Below are 23,676 nucleotides of genomic sequence, written 5' to 3' on the forward strand. Positions count from 1 at the left end.
TCATGAGGACATAAATATTCGTGTTGGGCTCTTAATATTTTACCTTTCATTTTATTTATGTGCTTTGAATGACAACTTCAAGAGGGAGATCCATTAGTGTTTGTGCATGAATGCAAACAGCACTTCAGCAGACTGTAAATGAATAGAGAGGGTGGGAAGGCAATAAGATTGCTCTTTAATGGCATGAAAACAGCACAACACCTCTTCATCAAATGTCATATTTAATCTTAATATTTCTACCCATCCCGTAGTCCTTCTCAATACATATATGTACAAAGCGATCACAAAATTATTCATCGAAGTGTTAGCCAATCGTCTCTTCCCAGGGCCTCTTCTTGTCTTCCTTTGGACTACTCGATTTTCCTGTTGACATTGGTGCTGCTGACTGCTGAAGGGGGTTGTGGGTAAAAGTCTGCCTTAGAGGACCTTGGAAAGTGCAGGAATAAACGACAAATGTGAACGGCAAGCATCATCTGTATAAACATTGCCTACCCCAGCTTTAAGCGGCACAACAGTTTTCAACATTGATAATAAGAAGAAATGTTGCTTGAGCAACAAATCAGCATAAAATGATTTCTGAAGGATCATGAGACACAGTAATGATGCTGAAAATTCAGCTTTGATCACAGAAAAAAATTACATTTTAAAATATATCACAATAGAAAACCGGTATTTTAAATTGTAACAATATTAAAAAATATATTACTGTTTTTACTGTATTTTTGATCAAATAAATGCCCCTTTGGGGGGCATAAGATATATATTTCAAAAACATTACAAAAAATCTTACTGACCCCTAACTTTTGAAAGGTTTTGTAGGCATTAGATGGTTAAGACATTTCAGTAGGTTTTGAAACTGAGCTATGGAGAGCAAATCCTCACCTTTGGCTGCCATATCCAGGTGTCCTTTAATTCTCCTGTCTCTCTCCTCCAGCTGCTGAGCCAACTGGGCATTCTTCCATCCTGAGGTGAACAGACACAGAAACATCATATAGAGAATAAGACAGGCAAAAGGACAAGACCAGGAGAGAAGATTCGGATACAGAACAGTGTTGTTCTTGTGAACTACAACTAAGGTCCTGTTTACAGCTGGTATTAAGATACGTTTTGGTCGTTCGGATCACAAGTGGACGAGGGAGACACATTCCCGTTTACACCTGGTGTTTTAATCTGTCTCTTTTGTCCGCTTTCAACCACTTCTGTCCTGATTTCTTCGAGGGGAGGGTCTATGGGGTTATATATATGTATATATACATATATGTTATATATATGGGGTTTTTCAGATCTATTAATCTAATGGATGAAATAAGCTCACGCAATTTACATACAAATGTGACTGGAGACGAACATACAGAGCTTTCATTTCTGCTCTGACAGCTGTAAGATCACACTGAACGCTGTGTGTGTGTTAGAAATCAGGAATGGTGAGAGAACATTGTGCTAGGTACATTTTTCTTCTTCAAACCAAACTTGGGTCTCCAGCCGACAAAGTTTAAACCCGTCTGGCAAGAGCTCTTCCCATAATGTTCATGCATTAGATCAGTAGTGGAGAGTAGACGGTCTTTTGTGGCTGTTTGAAAACATTCGACCACATGAGCATTTACACTACGAAATCAATCCAGTCTAATGCGTTTTCGACGAACTCTGGAGGAGATTGAAAGTGGACAAGCTCAAAATGTTTAGACCGTTTACACCTGTATTTATAGTCGTCCGATCGACCAAAACGCATCTTAATACCAGGTGTAGACACGACCAAAAACGACGGAACAGCATTTTCGGTAATTGAAATGAGGCTGAAATATAAATATAAAATATAAATATTAGTTTTTGTTTATTAATAAAATTAGCTAAAATTAAATAACGGAAATAAATACAATTTGATATTAAATGTCTATTTACACCAAGAGCAAATAGCTCATGTTGTTGGCAGAGGCTACTAACTCTACGCACCATTGTATGATTGTGTCAGACAAAATTGCAAAAGAAATGCCGTTGATAACAGGATCAGTGAGTAAGGTAAGTGGCGTTAGTTTTTGATGCGACCGACCAAAGTTCATTATCCACCTTTTCCCGAACTCATTCCTCTCCATTTTCCCATTGCATACCAGCACTGAGATGTGTTTATTTTTAAATTAAAATGAAGAAAATATATTATTTAGTAATGGGAATACTTGTGTTTAACAGCTAGGGTTAGAAGTAGGTTTAGGGCTGGGCTTAAGGGACAAATTATGTTATGCATTTTATGGACAAAGTATTATATTTATCTAATGATCTATATATCATAATATATAGATCTATAATATACTACAATGCACTGCAAAGATGTAGTAAATATAGAGATGCAAAGAGGTGCAAAGATATAGTACATAGACAGCATTTAACACTATTTGCACTGTGCCAAAAAAAACTTTTTCTTGCTATTTACACTTGCAAATACCAGCTGTCAGATAAGTTTAAGTTGAAGTACTAAAATGGAAATAAAAATAAAGCTAAATATCAAAAAATGCACAGTGCATATATATATAGTAAAACTAAACTAAAACTTGACCTTAAAAATAAAAAAGCTAATTCGAAATATTAATAAAGACTTTGATGACTGAAAAATCCTTAGAAAGAATGTTCTTAAATCCATCCACACCTTTCTTGATGCTTTCTATGAAACCTTCGTTCATAGGCAGAGCTGAAGGTGGGTGTGTGATGCGTTCTGGGATGTTAAGCTTCTGTCTCACTGTCGGGTGCCTCAGCAGGGCCACCTGACCCAGCGAGAAGAGGTTAGAGGTCATCCAGTAGGTAAACACCGCCTGTAAAACACACAGACCACATGACACAGCATGACAAGAGAAGGCCGATCCCTTCACAAATACTGTGTGGCGAGAGAGTGCGGGAGACTAACCGTGGGGAAGTGAATCGTCAGAGGGAGGATAACAAAGGGCATGACCCTGAAGACGGTCTTCATGGCCCTCAGATTGGGATTGTCTACACCAGATTCAGCTCCCAACTAAAAACACATTTGAAATGGTTGCAATGCCTCAAAAATGTGGCTGTCATTAATATAGTCCACACAAACCATGGCTAAATTCCAAATCAGCAGCTTTATGTAAGATACAAAACAAATCTAATAGTTTAAAAAATAGAAAATGCAAAAGTGATCATATGGTGACTTTTATCCCTGGCTCACTGAATTAAAAAGAGCCTCTTGTACCGTAACAGAAATAAACAGTTTTGGAATTACTTTACGGTTAGTAAATTATTTCTTTTTATTAACTAATGTACCTCTAAGATGGCAAACATAGTGCCAGTCACGGCAATGGGGAGAATGTAAAATGGATCAGATGCGGTTAGATCTGTGAACCACCAGAGGCCGCCAGTCTGCAAACTTGGTACAGGGAGATCAGCCATCTTACGCAAGGCAATGAAGAAAGAGACGAAGATTGGAGCCTGAAGAGGACAGAGATAAAAAGTTAAATATATGACTACTAAACAGCAGCTGATTATCCAAGTAACTTGACCTTGAAGACTAAACAGCGAACAGATGCTCATAAGAATGAAGCATTGACGGTAACTGACCTGTACCAAGGGCACTAGGAACCCACGCAAAGGGTTCACGTCATGTTTCTTCTGAAACATCATCAAGTCAGTATATGCCTTTGAAACTGAAGAAAGGAAATTAATTCCTCTTAATTAAAAATAATAATAAAAAATAATCCACTACTAAAAAGTTGGAGACTAGAATGAGAGAACAAATTAGAGAACACCAGAGGAAAGAAAAAAGAAGCAATGCATGAGATAAGACCATTTACACACTCAAATATATAAAGGAGAATACGGTTTAGAAAGATGAGACACTTACAATCAAATTTGTTACCGCTCTGCTTGGCTTCATTCATGCGGTTGGTGAGTTTTGTCATTTCTGGCATGACGTTGTTCAGTTTGGCTGCCTCTCTCTGTCCCTTTACAATGACCGGGAACACAAGACACCGGGCAACAATGGTGCCTGAGGAAAACAGACAGGTCGTTATGGTAAAAAAACAGACAGACAAATGGATGGATAGATAGACAGACAGATAGAATTCCTAATTCTGCCTAATTTATAAACAAAGATGCACAAATCTACCTGCAACAATGGCCCCCCACCATGGCAGCCCAATGCCAACATGCATAAACTCCAGCAGATTCTGGATCAGGCCCACAGGTGTGGCGCTGCACAGGCCGAGCTCTGATAGGCTGGCTTCAGCTCCAGCTCCCTGCAGAACATCCAATGCCGTGAGAGGAGCCTCGGCCACTTGCTCTGTGATTGGTGGTGTGACTGCGGGGGCGGGGTCAGCAGCAAGACTTGGGATGGAGACTGGGACAGATAGAGCAGCGTCTGCCGTTTCACTTGGAGTCGACAAGCTCTGAGCTGCTTCTATCGACTGTAAATAAAAATAAAATATTTGAGCAGTTGAAAATCAACCACAATAGTCAATAGACAATTCCCAATAATCACTCCAATAACGATCCGATCGTAGACTCTAAAGCATTTGCCGATTTAAACCCAAACAGCAACCTTTTTTGGCCCGGGCAGTGTATATGGCAGTAGTAGAAACACTTTGCCACTAAAAGAAAATTCCTTTGGAGCAACCCACCTGCGAGCTGTTGTGTCTGACTGCCACGGCACTGACCAGCAGGAACTGGCCATGATTGGGACACCCAAGAAGTGCCCTAACTAGAGGACCCCTACTCCCTCTGCCAGTGTGAAGATGTGATCTCGGTACAAACCACTGCAACAAGATGGGAGTCAGGAAAAATGTCAGATTGCACTATCAAACAAAGACCTTTTTAAAAATGCAATAAACAACAGGCTGTTCAGGATATTTACATTTATTCATTTTTAGTAGACAATATTATATAATGCAACTTACAAATGAAGAACATCACAATTATTTTGATGCGAGAGATATTGTAGAGTAGAATGATACTAACTAGATTTGTACAAAGCAAGGCGGAGGCGAAATGCAAAAAAGGAGAAAAAGAATTTATAAATAAACGAACAAACAAATAAATAAGAGTTTTGAAAAATAACCTTTTCTTGAATATCTAAGCCAGTGGTTCTCAACCTTTTTGACTTGAAAGCCCCCACTGTCCAACACTATTTTCAAAGACCCCATATTTGACAAACTATAAAATATTATTAATAGAAACTGGGAGTGTCAGCACAGGCAAATTAACCACAACTCATTTTGTGATTCCAGAAGTTCCACGTTCTTCAATAAAAACTAGATTAAAAAGTTGGTAGAGAAACTTTGATGTTGGTTTGAGATAGATTGGCAAAAAAAGTTTGAAAGTAGTTTTAAAGTTTTGAGTTTGAAGAAGTTAAGGCCATGCTGTTTGCTATGGTGTTTCTGTGTGGTTTCAAGGGGTGTTGCTATGTGGTTGTAATGGTATTCTGTCTTAGGGTATTTCATATTATGTTTGTTTTTTACATTTTAATTCAAATCGATCATAAAAATTAAATACTAATATATTACATTTATTAATATATGAATTATATATTATAGTATTATATGAATAAGTCATCCAGCTGCGGTGCCCTTGGAAGTTCGCTAAGGGCCCCTGGTTAAGAACCACTGATCTAAACTGTAAGACAAATTGTAAAGAAAATGAGTTATCAGTCACATGACGACGCTGTTTTTCTACAAGAAATGTACATAATACAAATTCTGACACAAAAATATATGTAACACAAATTAAATGTATTTATAATCTCACCAAATAACCCTGATCATGACACCTTGTTACCAGGCAACATTAATTTATCAACCAATCAACAAATGGTTTCAATGTGAACATTAATCCTGATGTTTTAACAGCTTCATTTTAAAATGTTTTGAAGATGTCAAGAGACATTAATACCCGCTCTAAACTACACAACCTCAGCTATGCTATTTAGCTTCTGTCAAAGTCATGTCATGTGAAGTACAACGTTTTTGAGTACTTTGGGGAGCGAATTGTCAATGTACAAAACGCCACTCACCTTATTCCCTGTCAGAGCAATAGGAAGAGTAGAAATGCTCGCTGTGCTTTTTTGTCGAAACATACATGTTGTAAGACATTCAGTAACCACTCGACCCCTGAGCGCAGCCATCTTGGATCGAAAGAACGCATTGTACGGTGAGCGCAAAGGGACAACGCGTTTCCGCTCCGCCCCCATTCAAACGAAACCGCACATCTGCATGGCATTCTAGCCATAGACTGAAAAAAAGAGCAACCGATCTACCTGAGGAACAACATGAGAGACTTTTTTCGCTCGTGTAGTATAACATAGGAAAGAGATCTAACTACATTTTAAACGTTAAAAATGACGGAAGACGTGGATAACTGGGAGGAAGATTTGGAAGAGGACGCCGTGGTTGCAAATGTCCTCAAAAACTTGAGTAATCTGACTTTTTTACATTTGTTTTTCCCATTTTAGACTTTTTATGTGTATGATAAAACTAATAATTAAAATGAAAGATTAAGATAATTTGATTAAATTAAATAATAGAAAGTTAAAAACAATCACGGAAAAACCGAAAGTGAAACGGATATTGATTTTAAACGGAAGATTAAGGGGAAACAACAAAACACAAAAATATGTTTTATTGTTTTTGAAATCCAGATATACAGAAACAACATCATTTTTCCGAAGTACATTCATCTTCTGAAAGAGTGGACTCTGGTGAGTTATCATCATTAATTAATCAAATACATCAGCATTATGACAGAAAAGTGTGATTTCAACATTTACTTTATGTATGTAGGCTACTTCATCACGTTTTTAAGTAAATTATTTTTTTGTTATCAGTCGCATTGCCATGTGGTCATCAAATGCCAGCAGACTATGTTGTGGCTTGGTTCAAGTATTATCTTAAACAGGTTGGTCCCTGTGACAATGTTTATATTGTTTATTTACTGACAACTATGCTACCATTTTATGTTCTGTTTCTTGTCTTTTAGAAAATGACCGAATTTTTCTGCCCTGGTTTTAATGATGTTCAGAGGAAAACCTGTGGCTCAAAGCTCTCTTATCAGGAAATCGGTCGGCTGATACCACTGACAGACAAACAACGGGAATTCTTAGAGGAGAACCTCGCTTTACTTGCTGCTAAAAGGCTGTTTGACTTTAAAGCTGTAAGATAATTCAATTTGTCTGTTTGCATGCATATTTCTTAAGGTCAGTTCACACCAAGGACGATACTAATGATAAAGATATAATTCTAAAAATCGTGTTAAATATAAGTCGACACCACAAGTGTAACGATGACGGCAGAGAGGAACGATATCGTTATCACTTTCTGAATGATTTTTTTTTTCAGCGGATGAGTGATAAAAACATTAACAGCCAATCATAATCCATCCTTCTTTAAAGAGCTCGAGCATTTAAAGCGACAGTAGACAAAACCTAGAATAAACAGAACGATATCAAACGCTAGTGTGGACGCTAATATTAAGTTAGCTGTCTTCATAGTTATCCTTCTTGGTGTGAACCAATCAGGCCTTTACACCACCAGGTTTTTTTTTCACACTAGGGTCCGGGGACCTCGCTCCAGGGGGCTGCAAGAGAGGGAGTTTGTGGAAAAGTTTAGAGAAAAGCTGTGTGAAAAATTATTTTAAAAAAATATATAATAAAAGATTAAACTAGGCTAAGTAACTGAATAAAAGTAATAAATTGAATAATATAAATAAAATTAGTAAAAAATAATTTAAAAATAACATTGTCGTAAAAAAATAACGTAGTAGTGGCCTAATGGTTGGAAAGTCAGACTGGTGACCCGAAGGTTGTGGGTTTGATTCTCAATACTGGCAGGAAATTTTAAGACTGAGGTGTCCTTGAGCAAAACACCTAACCCCTAATCACTCCCCTGGAGCCACAGCATAATGGCTGCCAACTGCTCCAGGGCTGTGTTCCAGTCCACTTTCAGACACGCACTAGTGCACTTCCCTAAGCACTTCCCCTCGGGGGAATCCCTGCCGCCATTTTGAAGTGCGTTCCACTTCACGAAGTGGATGAGGGAAGTTTATATGGACAGACCCTCGCTCCCTCGATTTTGACAGAGGGAGCGAGTCTACTTCACATGTACACTTCAGGCAGCTCCATATACCACAATGCAACACGATTGTGACATCACCGCAGATCCCATCTAATTATCAAGTTCGCAAGTGCGTGTCTAAAAGTGGACTGGAACGCAGCCCTGGTGTGTGTGTCCACGGTTTGCAGTGTGTGTGTGTGTGTGTGTGTGTGTGTGTGTGTGTGTGTGTGTGTGTGTGTGTGAGTTCACTAGCCTACTCACTGCTCCTAAACTTAGATGGGTTAAATGCAGAGGACAAATTCAGAGTATGTCACTTTCTCTTTCACTTTAATATAGGCTAACAGTACAGAACTAAAAATCGCAATGTAATGTAATCAACACATTTATAATATTACTTTTCCACAGTATTATATAAAACTGCCTTTTAAATTTTAGGATAGGGGTTCTCCACATGAGGATTTGTGAATCTGCAGCGTATATAAAAGATTTAACACAACAGTCCAAATGAATCTGTTTGTCATTACTGCAGTGTCCAGGGTGTCAGTCTCATGTGGAAAGACGAGATCGAAGTAACCTGTGTGTAAACTGCACTATCTGCACGGCCAACCTGAAACGGACTTACTACTTCTGCTGGAACTGCCGGAGGGAATGGAAGGGGCCGGCCAATAATACTGTGCAGTGTGGCAATAATGGCTGTGGACAGAAAGCAGTAAATAAAATCATAATTTGACCACAGAAATGAAATGATTTTATTTAATCTTATATTAAAATTATTTTAATAAACATTTTGTTGCATTTGAACAGAGAACTTTAAATCCTCTTAAGCCATGCAAACCCGAGATTAAAAGAGAAAAGCTTGAAGCGGGAGAAGAGGTAAGTGCTAGAATAATACAACACACACACACACATATATATATATATATATATGAATAAATAAATTCATATATAAATAGTAGCATTGAAACAATTAAGAAACACAATATTGTGGTAATTGTCTTGAGGATGTGGGAATGTACTCTATATTTTTGTATTTTTTATTGTATTATTCTTTATGCTTGTACGGTATATTATGTGCAAATTAAGAAAATATGTTTGTGAATTCTTCTTCCTCTTCTTTGTCAAGATTTACCCAATGAAAGACAAATCTGACAGAAAACGCCTGGCACTGCTCATCAACAATGTTGAGTTTAAACACATAGATGACAGGACCGGGGCAGACCAGGATGAACTGAGTATGGAGATCCTGCTTAAGGGTCTGGGTTACACTGTGGTGACACTCAGAGACCTCACTGCACAGGTGCGTACAAGTGTCTCTAGGCCAAATAGGACAACTTGTTTAATTTACTTGAGCCAAGAACCAAACTTTTTTTTTTTTTTTTTTATTAAAGGGATAGTTCACCCAAAAATTAAAATTCATGTCGTTCCAAACCCGTAAGACTTTCGTTCATCTTTGGAACAAATGAAGATCTTTTTGATGAAATCTGAGAGCTTTCTGTCCCTCCATCGACAGTTACGCAACTTCAACATGCCTTGTGCAAAAACATTTTTTTCTTTTTTCCTCTGCATTATTTTTTGTCTTACATCTGTGATGGATATTGAATATTCTACATCACAACTGAGGGCCTTTAACTGCCGCCCGCGTCTTGATTCGGTGACGTATGAATACTGCCAGAGACTAGGGATTCTCCGTCGCCCAAGATACATACACCGTTCGCGGCGCACACTCTTGAGTTCCTTCTGTTCAAAGACTGATGCTCCTCCTTGCATCTGGACCAACAATAGACTATCTTCCATGCCTAGACAACTGCCTGCCGGTCCCACCATTCAGCGTTCTCTGATCTATCTCACTGATAGCGATCTGCAACACACACCTAATTTGAATCCATCGCATCATCACTTTGCACTTTTGAACTGTCGATCAATTTCGGACAAAGCCCCTTATCTCAATGAAATGATCACTGACAATAACCTTGACATTTTTCTTCTTACTGAAACTTGGCAAGTTCCCGAAGATTTTCTACAGTTAAATCTACTTACGCCAGATGGATATAATTATCTGTCCAGACCGCGACCCCATGGTAAAGGGGGTGGTCTTGACTCAGCATCTGACTCAGCATGTTAATTTTCCCACTCATTCCCGTGGTCACACCCTTGATTTGATCTGTACATCAAGGGCCAATATCTCCTCCATCACTTCTACTGACACTGGTATTTCTGATCATAAATTTCTTGATTTTAGCCTCAGCCTGCCTATGCTTAAGAATTGTTCTACAACAGTCATATCTTACCGCAATCTCAAAGCTGTTGATACTGCATTATTTTGTACCTCCGTTTCCTCATCTAATCTCTCTGATGTCTTTGATATCTCTTCAGCCTCACTGATACTATCTAACTATAACACCATAATCGCGGATATCTTCGATAAGCATGCTCCTGTCAAGACCAGAAGTGTCCCTTCCACACATTCGTCTCCTTGGTACACTCCTGAGCTCCGTATCTTAAAGGCCACTGGTAGACGGCTTGAGCGTTACTACAGGAAAACTGGCCTGACTGTTCACCATTTGGCATTTACTGAGCATATCAAAAAGTACAAATCGGCCCTGAACCTGGCTCGTTCCAGTTTTGTATCTGCTACAATTAATAAATCAAGTAACAGGCCAAAAGCATTATTTAACACAATAAATAAACTCACCAAACCTCCATCTCATGTTGCTCTAGCTTCTGATGAACTTTGCACTTCATTCTTGACTTACTTGCTAGAAAAGACAGATGCCGTAAACCAGTGCCTCTTTAATGATGCTACGAACATTAGTTATCTGCCGAATCAACCTGGTCAATCCCTGTCTTTCTTTTCTCTGTCTACTCCTTCTTCTGTCTCTGAGTTAATCTTGAAATCCAACCCTTCATCTTGTCATCTTGACCCTGCTCCTACTACTCTTCTGAAACGTTGCCATTCAGCTATTGCTGCACCTATCTCTCACTTCATCAATGCATCTCTTACCTCTGCTTCATTTCCTCTGTCACTCAAAACTGCAGCTGTTACCCCTGTTCTCAAGAAACCCAACCTTGATCCCTCAGTTTTATCTAATTATCGTCCCATTTCAAATCTCCCCTTCATAGCTAAATTACTAGAAAGTACTGTTGCCTCCCAGCTTCAGTCTTTTCTAGTTGAAAATAATCTTTTTGATCCTTTTCAGTCTGGTTTTCGCCCTTTGCATAGTACTGAAACTGCACTAGTTAAGGTACTGAATGATCTGCTTCTCTCTGGTGACTCTGGTTCTCTGTCTATGCTCCTGCTGCTTGACCTCAGCTCTGCCTTCGATACGGTCTCCCATCAACTACTCATTTCTCGCCTTTCGGATGTGGGTATTTCTGGTGCTGCTCTTTCCTGGTTTTCCTCCTATCTCTCTGACAGACTGTTCTACATTTCACTTCAGAATTTTCGCTCACCTACTGTCCCCCTGAAGCAAGGTGTCCCTCAGGGATCCGTTCTTGGGCCATTGTTATTCATAATCTATATAATACCTCTTGGTCAGATCCTCCGCCGTCATGGTTTTAATTATCATTTTTACGCTGACGACATTCAATTATATACTACCTGTACATCTACTTTATCTCTCACAACTGACAAAATCTCTGCTTGTGTACATGAAATAAAAGATTGGCTTCATTCAAATTTTCTAAAACTTAACATGGACAAAACTGAGATTATTTTCACTGGACCTCCGTCACTCACTAAAAAAATTCCTACAAACTTCACCTGTGAGATCGCTGGCTCTCTTATCAAACCATCTAGTACTATTAAAAATCTTGGTGTAATTTTCGATTCCAATCTATCTTTCCACTCTCACATTAATTCTATCACTAAATTGGCATTCTTTCATTTACGTCGTATCGCTCAGCTCCGTCCCTTTATCAGTATCTCAGATGCTGAAAATGTCATCCATGCATTTGTCACCTCACGTCTCGATTACTGCAATGCACTTTTCATTGGCCTATCAGCTAGCTCCATTTCCAAATTACAATACATTCAAAACTCTGCTGCCAGACTACTCACCCACACCAAGCGTTCTGCACATATTACCCCAATTCTGCACGATCTTCACTGGCTTCCTGTGGCTTACCGTATCAAATTCAAAATTCTCCTTCTCACTTTTAAGTCTCTGCACGGCCTGGCTCCCCCCTATCTCTGTAACCTGCTTCTCCCCTACACCCCGACTCGCTCTTTACGATCCGCTGATTCTAGCCTTCTCGTCGTCCCTCGGCATCGTCTTGCTTCAATGGGGGGCAGATCATTCAGTGTTGTTGCGCCCAAAATGTGGAACTCTCTCCCCCGATCACTCTGTTCTGTTGACACTATCTCTGAATTCAAATCCATGCTCAAAACTCACCTATTTTCTGAATGTTATAATTCTTAATTATTATTATTTTTTTATTTTATTTATTTATTTTTTTTTTTTTTATTTTTTTTTTCAAAGTTATATCTGTCTGTATTATGCTGATTGCCTCCCCATCTACCCATTTTTCACTTACTGTACTTGCACTCTCAACTGCCTACTGTTGTTCTGTCTGCTGTCTTTGTCAACTGCCTCGTTGTTTGTCTATTGTAAAGTGTCCTTGAGCTCTGGAAAGGCGCTATATAAATAAAACTTATTAGGGGTTCAAGCACGAAGTGCTGAAACCCTATTGTAATTGTACTGATTTTTATTATTATTAGGGGTTCAAGCACGAAGTGCTGAAACCCTATTGTAATTGTGCTGATTTTTATTATTAGGGGTTCAAGCACGAAGTGCTGAAACCCTATTGTAATTGTACTGATTTTTATTATTATTATTATTATTATTCTCCCCTAAAACGCATCGTGCAGCCCAAACCGTAAGAGCTGGAACCTTGAAACTTGGCCAAATGGTAGTCCTCAATTTGGGGAGAACCTATCAAAGTATGACCCAGATTGGCCCATAGGTGGCGCTATAGCGACCAAAAGCGCGAAACTGCTCATAACTCCTAGACCGTATGTCGTAGACTCAAGTGTCCTATATCATTGGAAAGCTGGACGCCTGAAGGTCAAAACGTATATCTCCGATTTTATTTCAGGTATGCAAATTTTTCCGCCATTTTGAATTTAGTCAAAAACCTACTTTTGCGAACTAGTCCCTGGTTTTTCGCCCGATCGGAACCAAACCAGTGCAGAAATGTTCTTTGGAGTCTGAAGATCAATAATTATCGAAAAAAAGTCGAAATTTCGATTCCTGGTCGCTAGCGGGTGATAAATTAATGTTGTGGGAGGAGCCTATTTTACTAAAATGGCTATAACTCGAAAAGGAAATGAGATATCTTCACCAAACTTGGTACACATGTGTATGAGTTCAATTTGGGGTCATAGTAAAAAAATTTCGACGATTGATCACATGGTGGCGCTATAACATGAAAAAAACATGAAAAGGGCTATGACCACGTGACCGTTTGTCCGATTGACTTGAAAATTGGTATGCAGTGTCTTGGTCCAAGGTGCCATGTATGTCTATGAGGACATTGGCGTACCTCGAAAAACATGACAGCCATCGACCAATGAAATTTGAGCACCTATTAGACAAGGTTAACGGAGGCCGATCGGAACGATACTCGATGGGCATGTTCAACTCATGGCCCTAGAGGTCTGTAAGAATTTTGAAAGAAATCGGCCACTAGTTGGCGCTAACGAGTTTTATGGCTCTGTAATCACGTGGTGTTACACTTATTGTCACAAAATGCATATCATTTGATAGATCTGCTCATGCTGAACAACTTTGCCTCAAGAACCATTGCTGTCAATCAAACCGTTCATTAAATATTCGCAATTATGTTAAAAACCTACTTTTGCGAACTAGTCCTAGGTTTTTTGCCCGATCGGAACAAAACCAGTCTAGGGTAATTCTCTGGACTCTCTAGATCAATAATTATCAAAAAAAAGTTCAACTTTAGCATTTTTCGCATGGGTATATTGGGTCATAATGAAAATGGGCGTGGCAAAATGCATTTAAAAGCCTATAAATCCTAAACGAAAACTCAGAACTTCACAAAAATTGGTGAGCATATGTACCATAACAGTCTAAACAAGCATGTAAAATTTCATGAAGATCGTACGATAGGTGGCGCTATAACTGTTAAAAAGCTTTGAAAACCATATATTTCCTATGGTAAATTGCCTGTTTTGGCTGTAAATGGTCTTTTCCATCTATTATTTCAGTGGTTAAAAGCTTTACAAATAAAACTTAATGTCTTAAATGCTTATGTGCTTAAAGGCCTTAAATGCTTGAACCCCGATAAATGCTGCTTGCAGCTTTAATTATTATTATTATTATTATTCTGCCGTAAAACGCATCGTGCAGCCCAAACCGTAAGGGCTAGAGCTTTGAAACTTTGCCATATGGTAGTACAAAAATCGAGGAGAGGTTATCAAATTATGACCCCGATTGGCCCATAGGTGGCGCTATAGCAACCAAAAGCGCGAAACTGCTCATAACTCCTAGACCGTAAGTCATAGACTCAAGTGTCTTATATCATTGGAAAGCTGGACGCCTGACGAACAAAACGTATATCTCCGATTTTATTTCCGCCATGATAGATTTTCCGCCATTTTGAATTTTGTCGAAAATCTACTTTTGCGAACTAGTCCCTGGTTTTTTGCCCGATCGGAACCAAACCAGTGCAGAATTGTTCTCTGGAGTCTGAATATCAATAATTATCAAAAAAAAGTTGAAATTTCGATTCACGGTCGCTAGGGGGTGCAAAATTAACGTTGTGGGAGGAGCCTATTTTACTAAAATGGCTATAACTCCAGAAGTAAAAGAGGTATTTTAACCAAACCTGGTACACATGTGTAAGACGTCAATATGAGGTCACGGTAAAAAAATCGCGGCGATTGGTCACATGGTGGCGCTATAACATGAAAAAAACATAAAACAGGCTATAACCACCTGACCGTTAGTCCGATTGACTTGAAAATTGGTATGCAGTGTCTTGGTCCAAGGTGCCATGTATGTCTATGAGGACATTGGTGTATCTCAAAAAACATGGCCGCCATCGGCCAATGAAGTTTGAGCACCTATTAGACAAGGTTAACGGAGGCCTATCGGAACGAAACTCGGTGGGCATGTTCGACTCATGGCCCTAGAGGTCTGTAAGAATTTTAAAAGAAATCGGCCACTAGTTGGCGCTAACGAGTTTTATGGCTCTGTAATCACGTGGTGTTACACTTATTGTCACAAAATGCATACCATTTGATAGATCTCCTCTTGTTGAACAACTTTGCCTCAAGAACCATTGCTGTCAATCAAACCGTTCATTAAATATTCGTAATTATGTTAAAAACCTACTTTTGCGAACTAGTCCTAGGTTTTTCGCCCGATCAGAACCAAACGAGTCTAGGACAATTCTATGGACTCTCAAGATCAATAATTATCAAAAAAAAGTTGAACTTTTGCATTTTTCGCATGGGTATATTGGGTCATAAAGAAAATGGGCGTGGCAAAATGCACTCAAAAGCCTATAAATCCTAAACAAAAACTCAGAACTTCACGAAAATTGGTGAGCTTATGTGCCATAACATCATTAACAAGCATGCAAAATTTCATGGAGATCGGACTATAGATGGTGCTATAACTGTTAAAAAGCTTTAAAAAACACATATTTCCTATGGTAAATTGCCTGTATTGGCTGTAAATGGACTTTTCCATCTATTATTTCAGTGGTTAAAAGCTTTCTAAATAAATCTTAATGTCTTAAATGCTTATGTGCCTAAAGGCCTTAAATGCTTGAACCCCGATAAATGCTGCTTGCAGCTTTAATTAGGGGTTCAAGCACGAAGTGCTGAAACCCTATTGTAATTGTGCTGATTTTTATTATTATTATTATTATTATTATTCTGCCGTAAAACGCATCGTGCAGCCCAAACCGTAAGGGCTAGAGCTTTGAAACTTTGCCATATGGTAGTACAAAAATCGAGGAGAGGTTATCAAATTATGACCCCGATTGGCCCATAGGTGGCGCTATAGCAACCAAAAGCGCGAAACTGCTCATAACTCCTAGACCGTAAGTCATAGACTCAAGTGTCTTATATCATTGGAAAGCTGGACGCCTGACGAACAAAACGTATATCTCCGATTTTATTTCCGCCATGATAGATTTTCCGCCATTTTGAATTTTGTCGAAAATCTACTTTTGCGAACTAGTCCCTGGTTTTTTGCCCGATCGGAACCAAACCAGTGCAGAATTGTTCTCTGGAGTCTGAATATCAATAATTATCAAAAAAAAGTTGAAATTTCGATTCACGGTCGCTAGGGGGTGCAAAATTAACGTTGTGGGAGGAGCCTATTTTACTAAAATGGCTATAACTCCAGAAGTAAAAGAGGTATTTTAACCAAACCTGGTACACATGTGTAAGACGTCAATATGAGGTCACGGTAAAAAAATCGCGGCGATTGGTCACATGGTGGCGCTATAACATGAAAAAAACATAAAACAGGCTATAACCACCTGACCGTTAGTCCGATTGACTTGAAAATTGGTATGCAGTGTCTTGGTCCAAGGTGCCATGTATGTCTATGAGGACATTGGTGTATCTCAAAAAACATGGCCGCCATCGGCCAATGAAGTTTGAGCACCTATTAGACAAGGTTAACGGAGGCCTATCGGAACGAAACTCGGTGGGCATGTTCGACTCATGGCCCTAGAGGTCTGTAAGAATTTTAAAAGAAATCAGCCACTAGTTGGCGCTAACGAGTTTTATGGCTCTGTAATCACGTGGTGTTACACTTATTGTCACAAAATGCATACCATTTGATAGATCTCCTCTTGTTGAACAACTTTGCCTCAAGAACCATTGCTGTCAATCAAACCGTTCATTAAATATTCATAATTATGTTAAAAACCTACTTTTGCGAACTAGTCCTAGGTTTTTCGCCCGATCAGAACCAAACGAGTCTAGGACAATTCTATGGACTCTCAAGATCAATAATTATCAAAAAAAAGTTGAACTTTTGCATTTTTCGCATGGGTATATTGGGTCATAAAGAAAATGGGCGTGGCAAAATGCACTCAAAAGCCTATAAATCCTAAACAAAAACTCAGAACTTCACGAAAATTGGTGAGCTTATGTGCCATAACATCATTAACAAGCATGCAAAATTTCATGGAGATCGGACTATAGATGGTGCTATAACTGTTAAAAAGCTTTAAAAAACACATATTTCCTATGGTAAATTGCCTGTATTGGCTGTAAATGGACTTTTCCATCTATTATTTCAGTGGTTAAAAGCTTTCTAAATAAATCTTAATGTCTTAAATGCTTATGTGCCTAAAGGCCTTAAATGCTTGAACCCCGATAAATGCTGCTTGCAGCTTTAATTATTATTAGGGGTTCAAGCACGAAGTGCTGAAACCCTATTGTAATTGTGCTGATTTTTATTATTATTATTAGGGGTTCAAGCACGAAGTGCTGAAACCCTATTGTAATTGTGCTGATTTTTATTATTATTATTATTATTATTATTCTGCCGTAAAACGCATCGTGCAGCCCAAACCGTAAGGGCTAGAGCTTTGAAACTTTGCCATATGGTAGTACAAAAATCGAGGAGAGGTTATCAAATTATGACCCCGATTGGCCCATAGGTGGCGCTATAGCAACCAAAAGCGCGAAACTGCTCATAACTCCTAGACCGTAAGTCATAGACTCAAGTGTCTTATATCATTGGAAAGCTGGACGCCTGACGAACAAAACGTATATCTCCGATTTTATTTCCGCCATGATAGATTTTCCGCCATTTTGAATTTTGTCGAAAATCTACTTTTGCGAACTAGTCCCTGGTTTTTTGCCCGATCGGAACCAAACCAGTGCAGAATTGTTCTCTGGAGTCTGAATATCAATAATTATCAAAAAAAAGTTGAAATTTCGATTCACGGTCGCTAGGGGGTGCAAAATTAACGTTGTGGGAGGAGCCTATTTTACTAAAATGGCTATAACTCCAGAAGTAAAAGAGGTATTTTAACCAAACCTGGTACACATGTGTAAGACGTCAATATGAGGTCACGGTAAAAAAATCGCGGCGATTGGTCACATGGTGGCGCTATAACATGAAAAAAACATAAAACAGGCTATAACCACCTGACCGTTAGTCCGATTGACTTGAAAATTGGTATGCAGTGTCTTGGTCCAAGGTGCCATGTATGTCTATGAGGACATTGGTGTATCTCAAAAAACATGGCCGCCATCGGCCAATGAAGTTTGAGCACCTATTAGACAAGGTTAACGGAGGCCTATCGGAACGAAACTCGGTGGGCATGTTCGACTCATGGCCCTAGAGGTCTGTAAGAATTTTAAAAGAAATCGGCCACTAGTTGGCGCTAACGAGTTTTATGGCTCTGTAATCACGTGGTGTTACACTTATTGTCACAAAATGCATACCATTTGATAGATCTTCTCTTGTTGAACAACTTTGCCTCAAGAACCATTGCTGTCAATCAAACCGTTCATTAAATATTCGTAATTATGTTAAAAACCTACTTTTGCGAACTAGTCCTAGGTTTTTCGCCCGATCAGAACCAAACGAGTCTAGGACAATTCTATGGACTCTCAAGATCAATAATTATCAAAAAAAAGTTGAACTTTTGCATTTTTCGCATGGGTATATTGGGTCATAAAGAAAATGGGCGTGGCAAAATGCACTCAAAAGCCTATAAATCCTAAACAAAAACTCAGAACTTCACGAAAATTGGTGAGCTTATGTGCCATAACATCATTAACAAGCATGCAAAATTTCATGGAGATCGGACTATAGATGGTGCTATAACTGTTAAAAAGCTTTAAAAAACACATATTTCCTATGGTAAATTGCCTGTATTGGCTGTAAATGGACTTTTCCATCTATTATTTCAGTGGTTAAAAGCTTTCTAAATAAATCTTAATGTCTTAAATGCTTATGTGCCTAAAGGCCTTAAATGCTTGAACCCCGATAAATGCTGCTTGCAGCTTTAATTATTATTATTATTCTCCCCTAAAACGCATCGTGCAGCCCAAACCGTAAGAGCTGGAACCTTGAAACTTGGCCAAATGGTAGTCCTCAATTTGGGGAGAACCTATCAAAGTATGACCCAGATTGGCCCATAGGTGGCGCTATAGCGACCAAAAGCGCGAAACTGCTCATAACTCCTAGACCGTATGTCGTAGACTCAAGTGTCCTATATCATTGGAAAGCTGGACGCCTGAAGGTCAAAACGTATATCTCCGATTTTATTTCAGGTATGCAAATTTTTCCGCCATTTTGAATTTTGTCAAAAACCTACTTTTGCGAACTAGTCCCTGGTTTTTCGCCCGATCGGAACCAAACCAGTGCAGAAATGTTCTTTGGAGTCTGAAGATCAATAATTATCGAAAAAAAGTCGAAATTTCGATTCCTGGTCGCTAGCGGGTGATAAATTAATGTTGTGGGAGGAGCCTATTTTACTAAAATGGCTATAACTCGAAAAGGAAATGAGATATCTTCACCAAACTTGGTACACATGTGTATGAGTTCAATTTGGGGTCATAGTAAAAAAATTTCGACGATTGATCACATGGTGGCGCTATAACATGAAAAAAACATGAAAAGGGCTATGACCACGTGACCGTTTGTCCGATTGACTTGAAAATTGGTATGCAGTGTCTTGGTCCAAGGTGCCATGTATGTCTATGAGGACATTGGCGTACCTCGAAAAACATGACAGCCATCGACCAATGAAATTTGAGCACCTATTAGACAAGGTTAACGGAGGCCGATCGGAACGATACTCGATGGGCATGTTCAACTCATGGCCCTAGAGGTCTGTAAGAATTTTGAAAGAAATCGGCCACTAGTTGGCGCTAACGAGTTTTATGGCTCTGTAATCACGTGGTGTTACACTTATTGTCACAAAATGCATATCATTTGATAGATCTGCTCATGCTGAACAACTTTGCCTCAAGAACCATTGCTGTCAATCAAACCGTTCATTAAATATTCGCAATTATGTTAAAAACCTACTTTTGCGAACTAGTCCTAGGTTTTTTGCCCGATCGGAACAAAACCAGTCTAGGGTAATTCTCTGGACTCTCTAGATCAATAATTATCAAAAAAAAGTTCAACTTTAGCATTTTTCGCATGGGTATATTGGGTCATAATGAAAATGGGCGTGGCAAAATGCATTTAAAAGCCTATAAATCCTAAACGAAAACTCAGAACTTCACAAAAATTGGTGAGCATATGTACCATAACAGTCTAAACAAGCATGTAAAATTTCATGAAGATCGTACGATAGGTGGCGCTATAACTGTTAAAAAGCTTTGAAAACCATATATTTCCTATGGTAAATTGCCTGTTTTGGCTGTAAATGGTCTTTTCCATCTATTATTTCAGTGGTTAAAAGCTTTACAAATAAAACTTAATGTCTTAAATGCTTATGTGCTTAAAGGCCTTAAATGCTTGAACCCCGATAAATGCTGCTTGCAGCTTTAATTATTATTATTATTATTACCACTTTGATGCTTCAAAAGGTTTATAAAGAGATCGTAAAAATAATCCATATGATTTGAGTTTAGACCAAAATTTTCTGAAAAGACTCGATCGATTTATATGATGAACAGATTGAGTTTAGGCTTTTATTCACATAAACACTCATGAAGGCACACATTAGTTGTGGTAAACAGAAGCTCAAGTATGTTAGAAATCATACTCAGAAATCTCTCAGATTTCATCAAAAAAATCTTCAGAACGAAAGGCGTATGGGTTTGAAATGACATGAGGGTGAGTAATTAATGACAGTGTTTTCATTTTTTGGTGTACTGTCCCTTTAAAGATATTGATGGTTTGATGTTCAGGGCATGCGTGCAGCCATGCGAGACTTCGCCCGGCGCGAGGAACATGACCAGTCGGACAGCTGCTTTGTGGTGTTGATGTCGCACGGAGATGCCAGTGGAATCTGTGGAGTTTTTGATTCCCTCAGCAGTGATGATGAAGAGGACATTCTCCCAAGAGAGGAAATTTTTAATAGCTTGAACACTCCAAACTGTGCTGGATTGCGGGACAAGCCAAAAATCATCCTCATCCAGGCGTGTAGGGGCGGTGAGTTACTAAACATTATGGTAGAAAATAAAGTAGATTTAAACTCTACTGATCAAAATGTCCGAATTTTTTATTGGTTAGAGACCCATCCAGTTCTGAGCACTGGTGTAGCAACATGCTTTGACAAATGATTCCCTTACGTTATAGGTGAAGACGGCAGTGTAGATGTCCAGGATAGTGTGCCAAGACACAGGAGAAGAAAAGAGCACCGTGAAAAAGACTTCTGCTGCCTGATGTCCTGTACTCCAGGTAAATAATATTTCCTCAGTTTGATACTTTTTAAAAATATCAAATTAATTTGAATTATATTTTTTTAATTCTCTTGAATGAATGATTCAATGACTCACTCATAAAGTCTTCACTTGCTTCATTACTATGAATCATTGTAAACAAATCTCTTGAATGAATGATTAAATGGTAAATAATTTTTTTAACAGTCACTTGTCGCCAACTTCTGGTGTAGCAAGGTAATTTATAAGATCTTAATTTTAAGATGTGTTATTTGTTTTGCAAGCAGTGAGGATCAGTCACACACACACACACACACACACACACACACACACACACACACACACACTGTTTGTCGTAATTTTTTATATTTTTTATACAGACACGGTGTCCTATAGAAACAAAGAGAAAGGCACACGTTTCATCCAAACCATTGTGGAAATATTTAATGAGCACGCCTGCCAGGACGACATCATGGAGCTCTTCAGAAAGGCAAAGTCACATTCGTTAGCAAGAAAGACATCAAATCTGTAGACATAAACTTTGTGTGTCAGTTTGTATTGCTCTAACCAGTTGAATACAAACAGGCTTAGAATAACATTTTTTAATATATGTTATAATGTGTGGTTAGGTGAATTGTTTATTTTTATTTTTGAAACAGGTCCTTAAGAAGTTTAAGGAGACACATGGAGATCAGATGCCATGCATAGAAAGAACAACATTATCTAATAAAGTCTACCTCTTTCCAGGGTTGTAAAACCTGCAACCTACAACTTCTGCTCTCCTTTTTATATTAGAAACATGATGTATGCATCTTTATCATGTTTGGAGAAAAATGTATCACATTTAAATCAGCTTGCATGTTCATATAATTCATGAGTATGATAAACAGATTTAGCTTGTTGTCTATCTTGAAGCTCGACTCGGGCACTAGAGATTTTTTTTTTTTAATAAATTCTTCTATTTTACACAAATATTTGTAAATATTTAAATTATTGAAAAAAGGGGGCTGATATTGAAATATTATGTAGCCTATAAAACAAAATATTATGACCATCAGAAAAATCATGAAAGCAGCTAGATGTACTGAATTGTGAACATAGCCTACTGTATTTACCAAATTTAATTTATTTCATTGTTCATTTTAAATTACATATGCATACATTCATACATTTGTATTGTGTTGTATTGTATTGTATGTTGACCTGTCTCTTTGCTAAATCTGCTGGCAGATTTCAGGTATAATTTCTTGTAACTGCTCGGCTGTAAAGTTGGATTTCCTGCCAGCAACACTTTGATCCCTGAAATGTATGTGCACTAAATCTGGGAGGCCATGTTATCAATTTTTGAATGTATTTTACACAGATGGAATGAGGCATTGAAGGTTAGAAATGCTTTGCTTTAGGTGAAAAACAACCTCAGTATCTCTCAAATAAAGCATCAGATGCACTTGAATGAAGGCTTTGTCAACTCACTAAATATTTGCTTGTTTTATGTTTTTTTTGTAATGTACCAATATGTTATGGAGTGTCTGAATACAGCTAGAATATAGCTATTTTTTTGTGAATAATTGCTATGAAAAAAATACTGTTTAGGCAAACTATATTTCACCGGAGGAGATGTGAAATTTGTCCACAGCAAAAGCCATACATCTCTCCCTGTGAGGGATCTAATACTAAATAAAATAAAATCAGTCAAAAAAGAGAATGTATAACTAAAATAAAAAACGAGTTCTGAGATTTTTGTCTCCACAACCGTAAAAGATTTCTTCTCTTAAGAGGAATAAAGACCATTTACTGTAAGTGTTCTGATTCACTGTGAAGTGGGCAATGCATTGATTGTTGGAATGCATAATCTAACTGTTCGATGAAAATTAAATAGGTAACTTTTATATCCTCCTGGGACCCAGGAATAGACTTTTGTTATATTTTAATGAATTTCTCTGACACCACACGTCACAATCTGGGTGTCCTGTAAAGAGCACATTCAGGGCTTTTTAGAGATACCAAATGTTTGGAGGTTTCACCATGAAAACAACTTCTCTTTAAAAATGTCTGACATTAATTTAGTGATCAAATGTAGCACTCTTATGGAAATATGAAAGTCAAGTCAAGTCAAGTTTATTTATATAGCGCTTTTCACAACACAGGTTGTATCAAAGCAGCTTCACAGTAATAAATTAGAACAATACATCAATGTTTGTTTCTAGTGGAACGTCTACGTTCGGTAATGCTGATCAATAGTATCGTTGATTGATTAATTAAATTAAATATCCCCAAATATCCCCA

The 23,676-nt window shown here is 38.3% G+C and overlaps 2 protein-coding genes across 4 annotated transcripts; one reads left to right on the top strand and one right to left on the bottom strand.

Moving 5' to 3' along the window:
• Positions 1-154: 154 nt before the first annotated feature.
• Positions 155-6,293, bottom strand: oxa1l (OXA1L mitochondrial inner membrane protein). Its single transcript, XM_081353954.1, has 10 exons — positions 6,014-6,293; positions 4,626-4,760; positions 4,115-4,412; positions 3,851-3,994; positions 3,568-3,653; positions 3,274-3,438; positions 2,894-2,998; positions 2,639-2,801; positions 883-963; positions 155-426 (listed from the first exon to the last, which is right to left on the bottom strand). The coding sequence occupies exons 1-10, from the start codon at positions 6,188-6,190 to the stop codon at positions 305-307; spliced, it is 1,476 nt and encodes a 491-aa protein (XP_081210080.1). The 5' UTR covers positions 6,191-6,293; the 3' UTR covers positions 155-304.
• On the top strand, positions 6,185-22,861 carry casp23 (caspase 23, apoptosis-related cysteine peptidase). Of its 3 annotated transcripts, XR_014029252.1 has the most exons (12): positions 6,185-6,413; positions 6,638-6,697; positions 6,824-6,894; positions 6,976-7,149; positions 8,578-8,757; positions 8,853-8,921; positions 9,172-9,345; positions 20,917-21,160; positions 21,308-21,409; positions 21,598-21,627; positions 21,771-21,880; positions 22,050-22,841. XR_014029252.1 is itself a non-coding variant. In XM_081353965.1 (11 exons), exons 1-11 carry the CDS (start codon positions 6,338-6,340, stop codon positions 22,143-22,145), a joined length of 1,356 nt encoding a protein of 451 aa, XP_081210091.1. In that variant the 5' UTR covers positions 6,189-6,337; the 3' UTR covers positions 22,146-22,861. The 3 variants fall into 3 exon arrangements, 2 of the variants coding, with proteins under 2 accessions (XP_081210091.1, XP_081210092.1); XM_081353965.1 differs by lacking the exon at positions 21,598-21,627 and having other exon boundaries at positions 6,189-6,413; positions 22,050-22,861; XM_081353966.1 differs by lacking the exons at positions 6,824-6,894; positions 21,598-21,627 and having other exon boundaries at positions 6,189-6,413; positions 22,050-22,861.
• Positions 22,862-23,676: the final 815 nt, after the last annotated feature.

Source organism: Scardinius erythrophthalmus (genome assembly GCF_964197995.2).
Source record: "Scardinius erythrophthalmus genome assembly, chromosome: 2".
In the NCBI taxonomy this organism is placed as follows: domain Eukaryota; kingdom Metazoa; phylum Chordata; class Actinopteri; order Cypriniformes; family Leuciscidae; genus Scardinius; species Scardinius erythrophthalmus.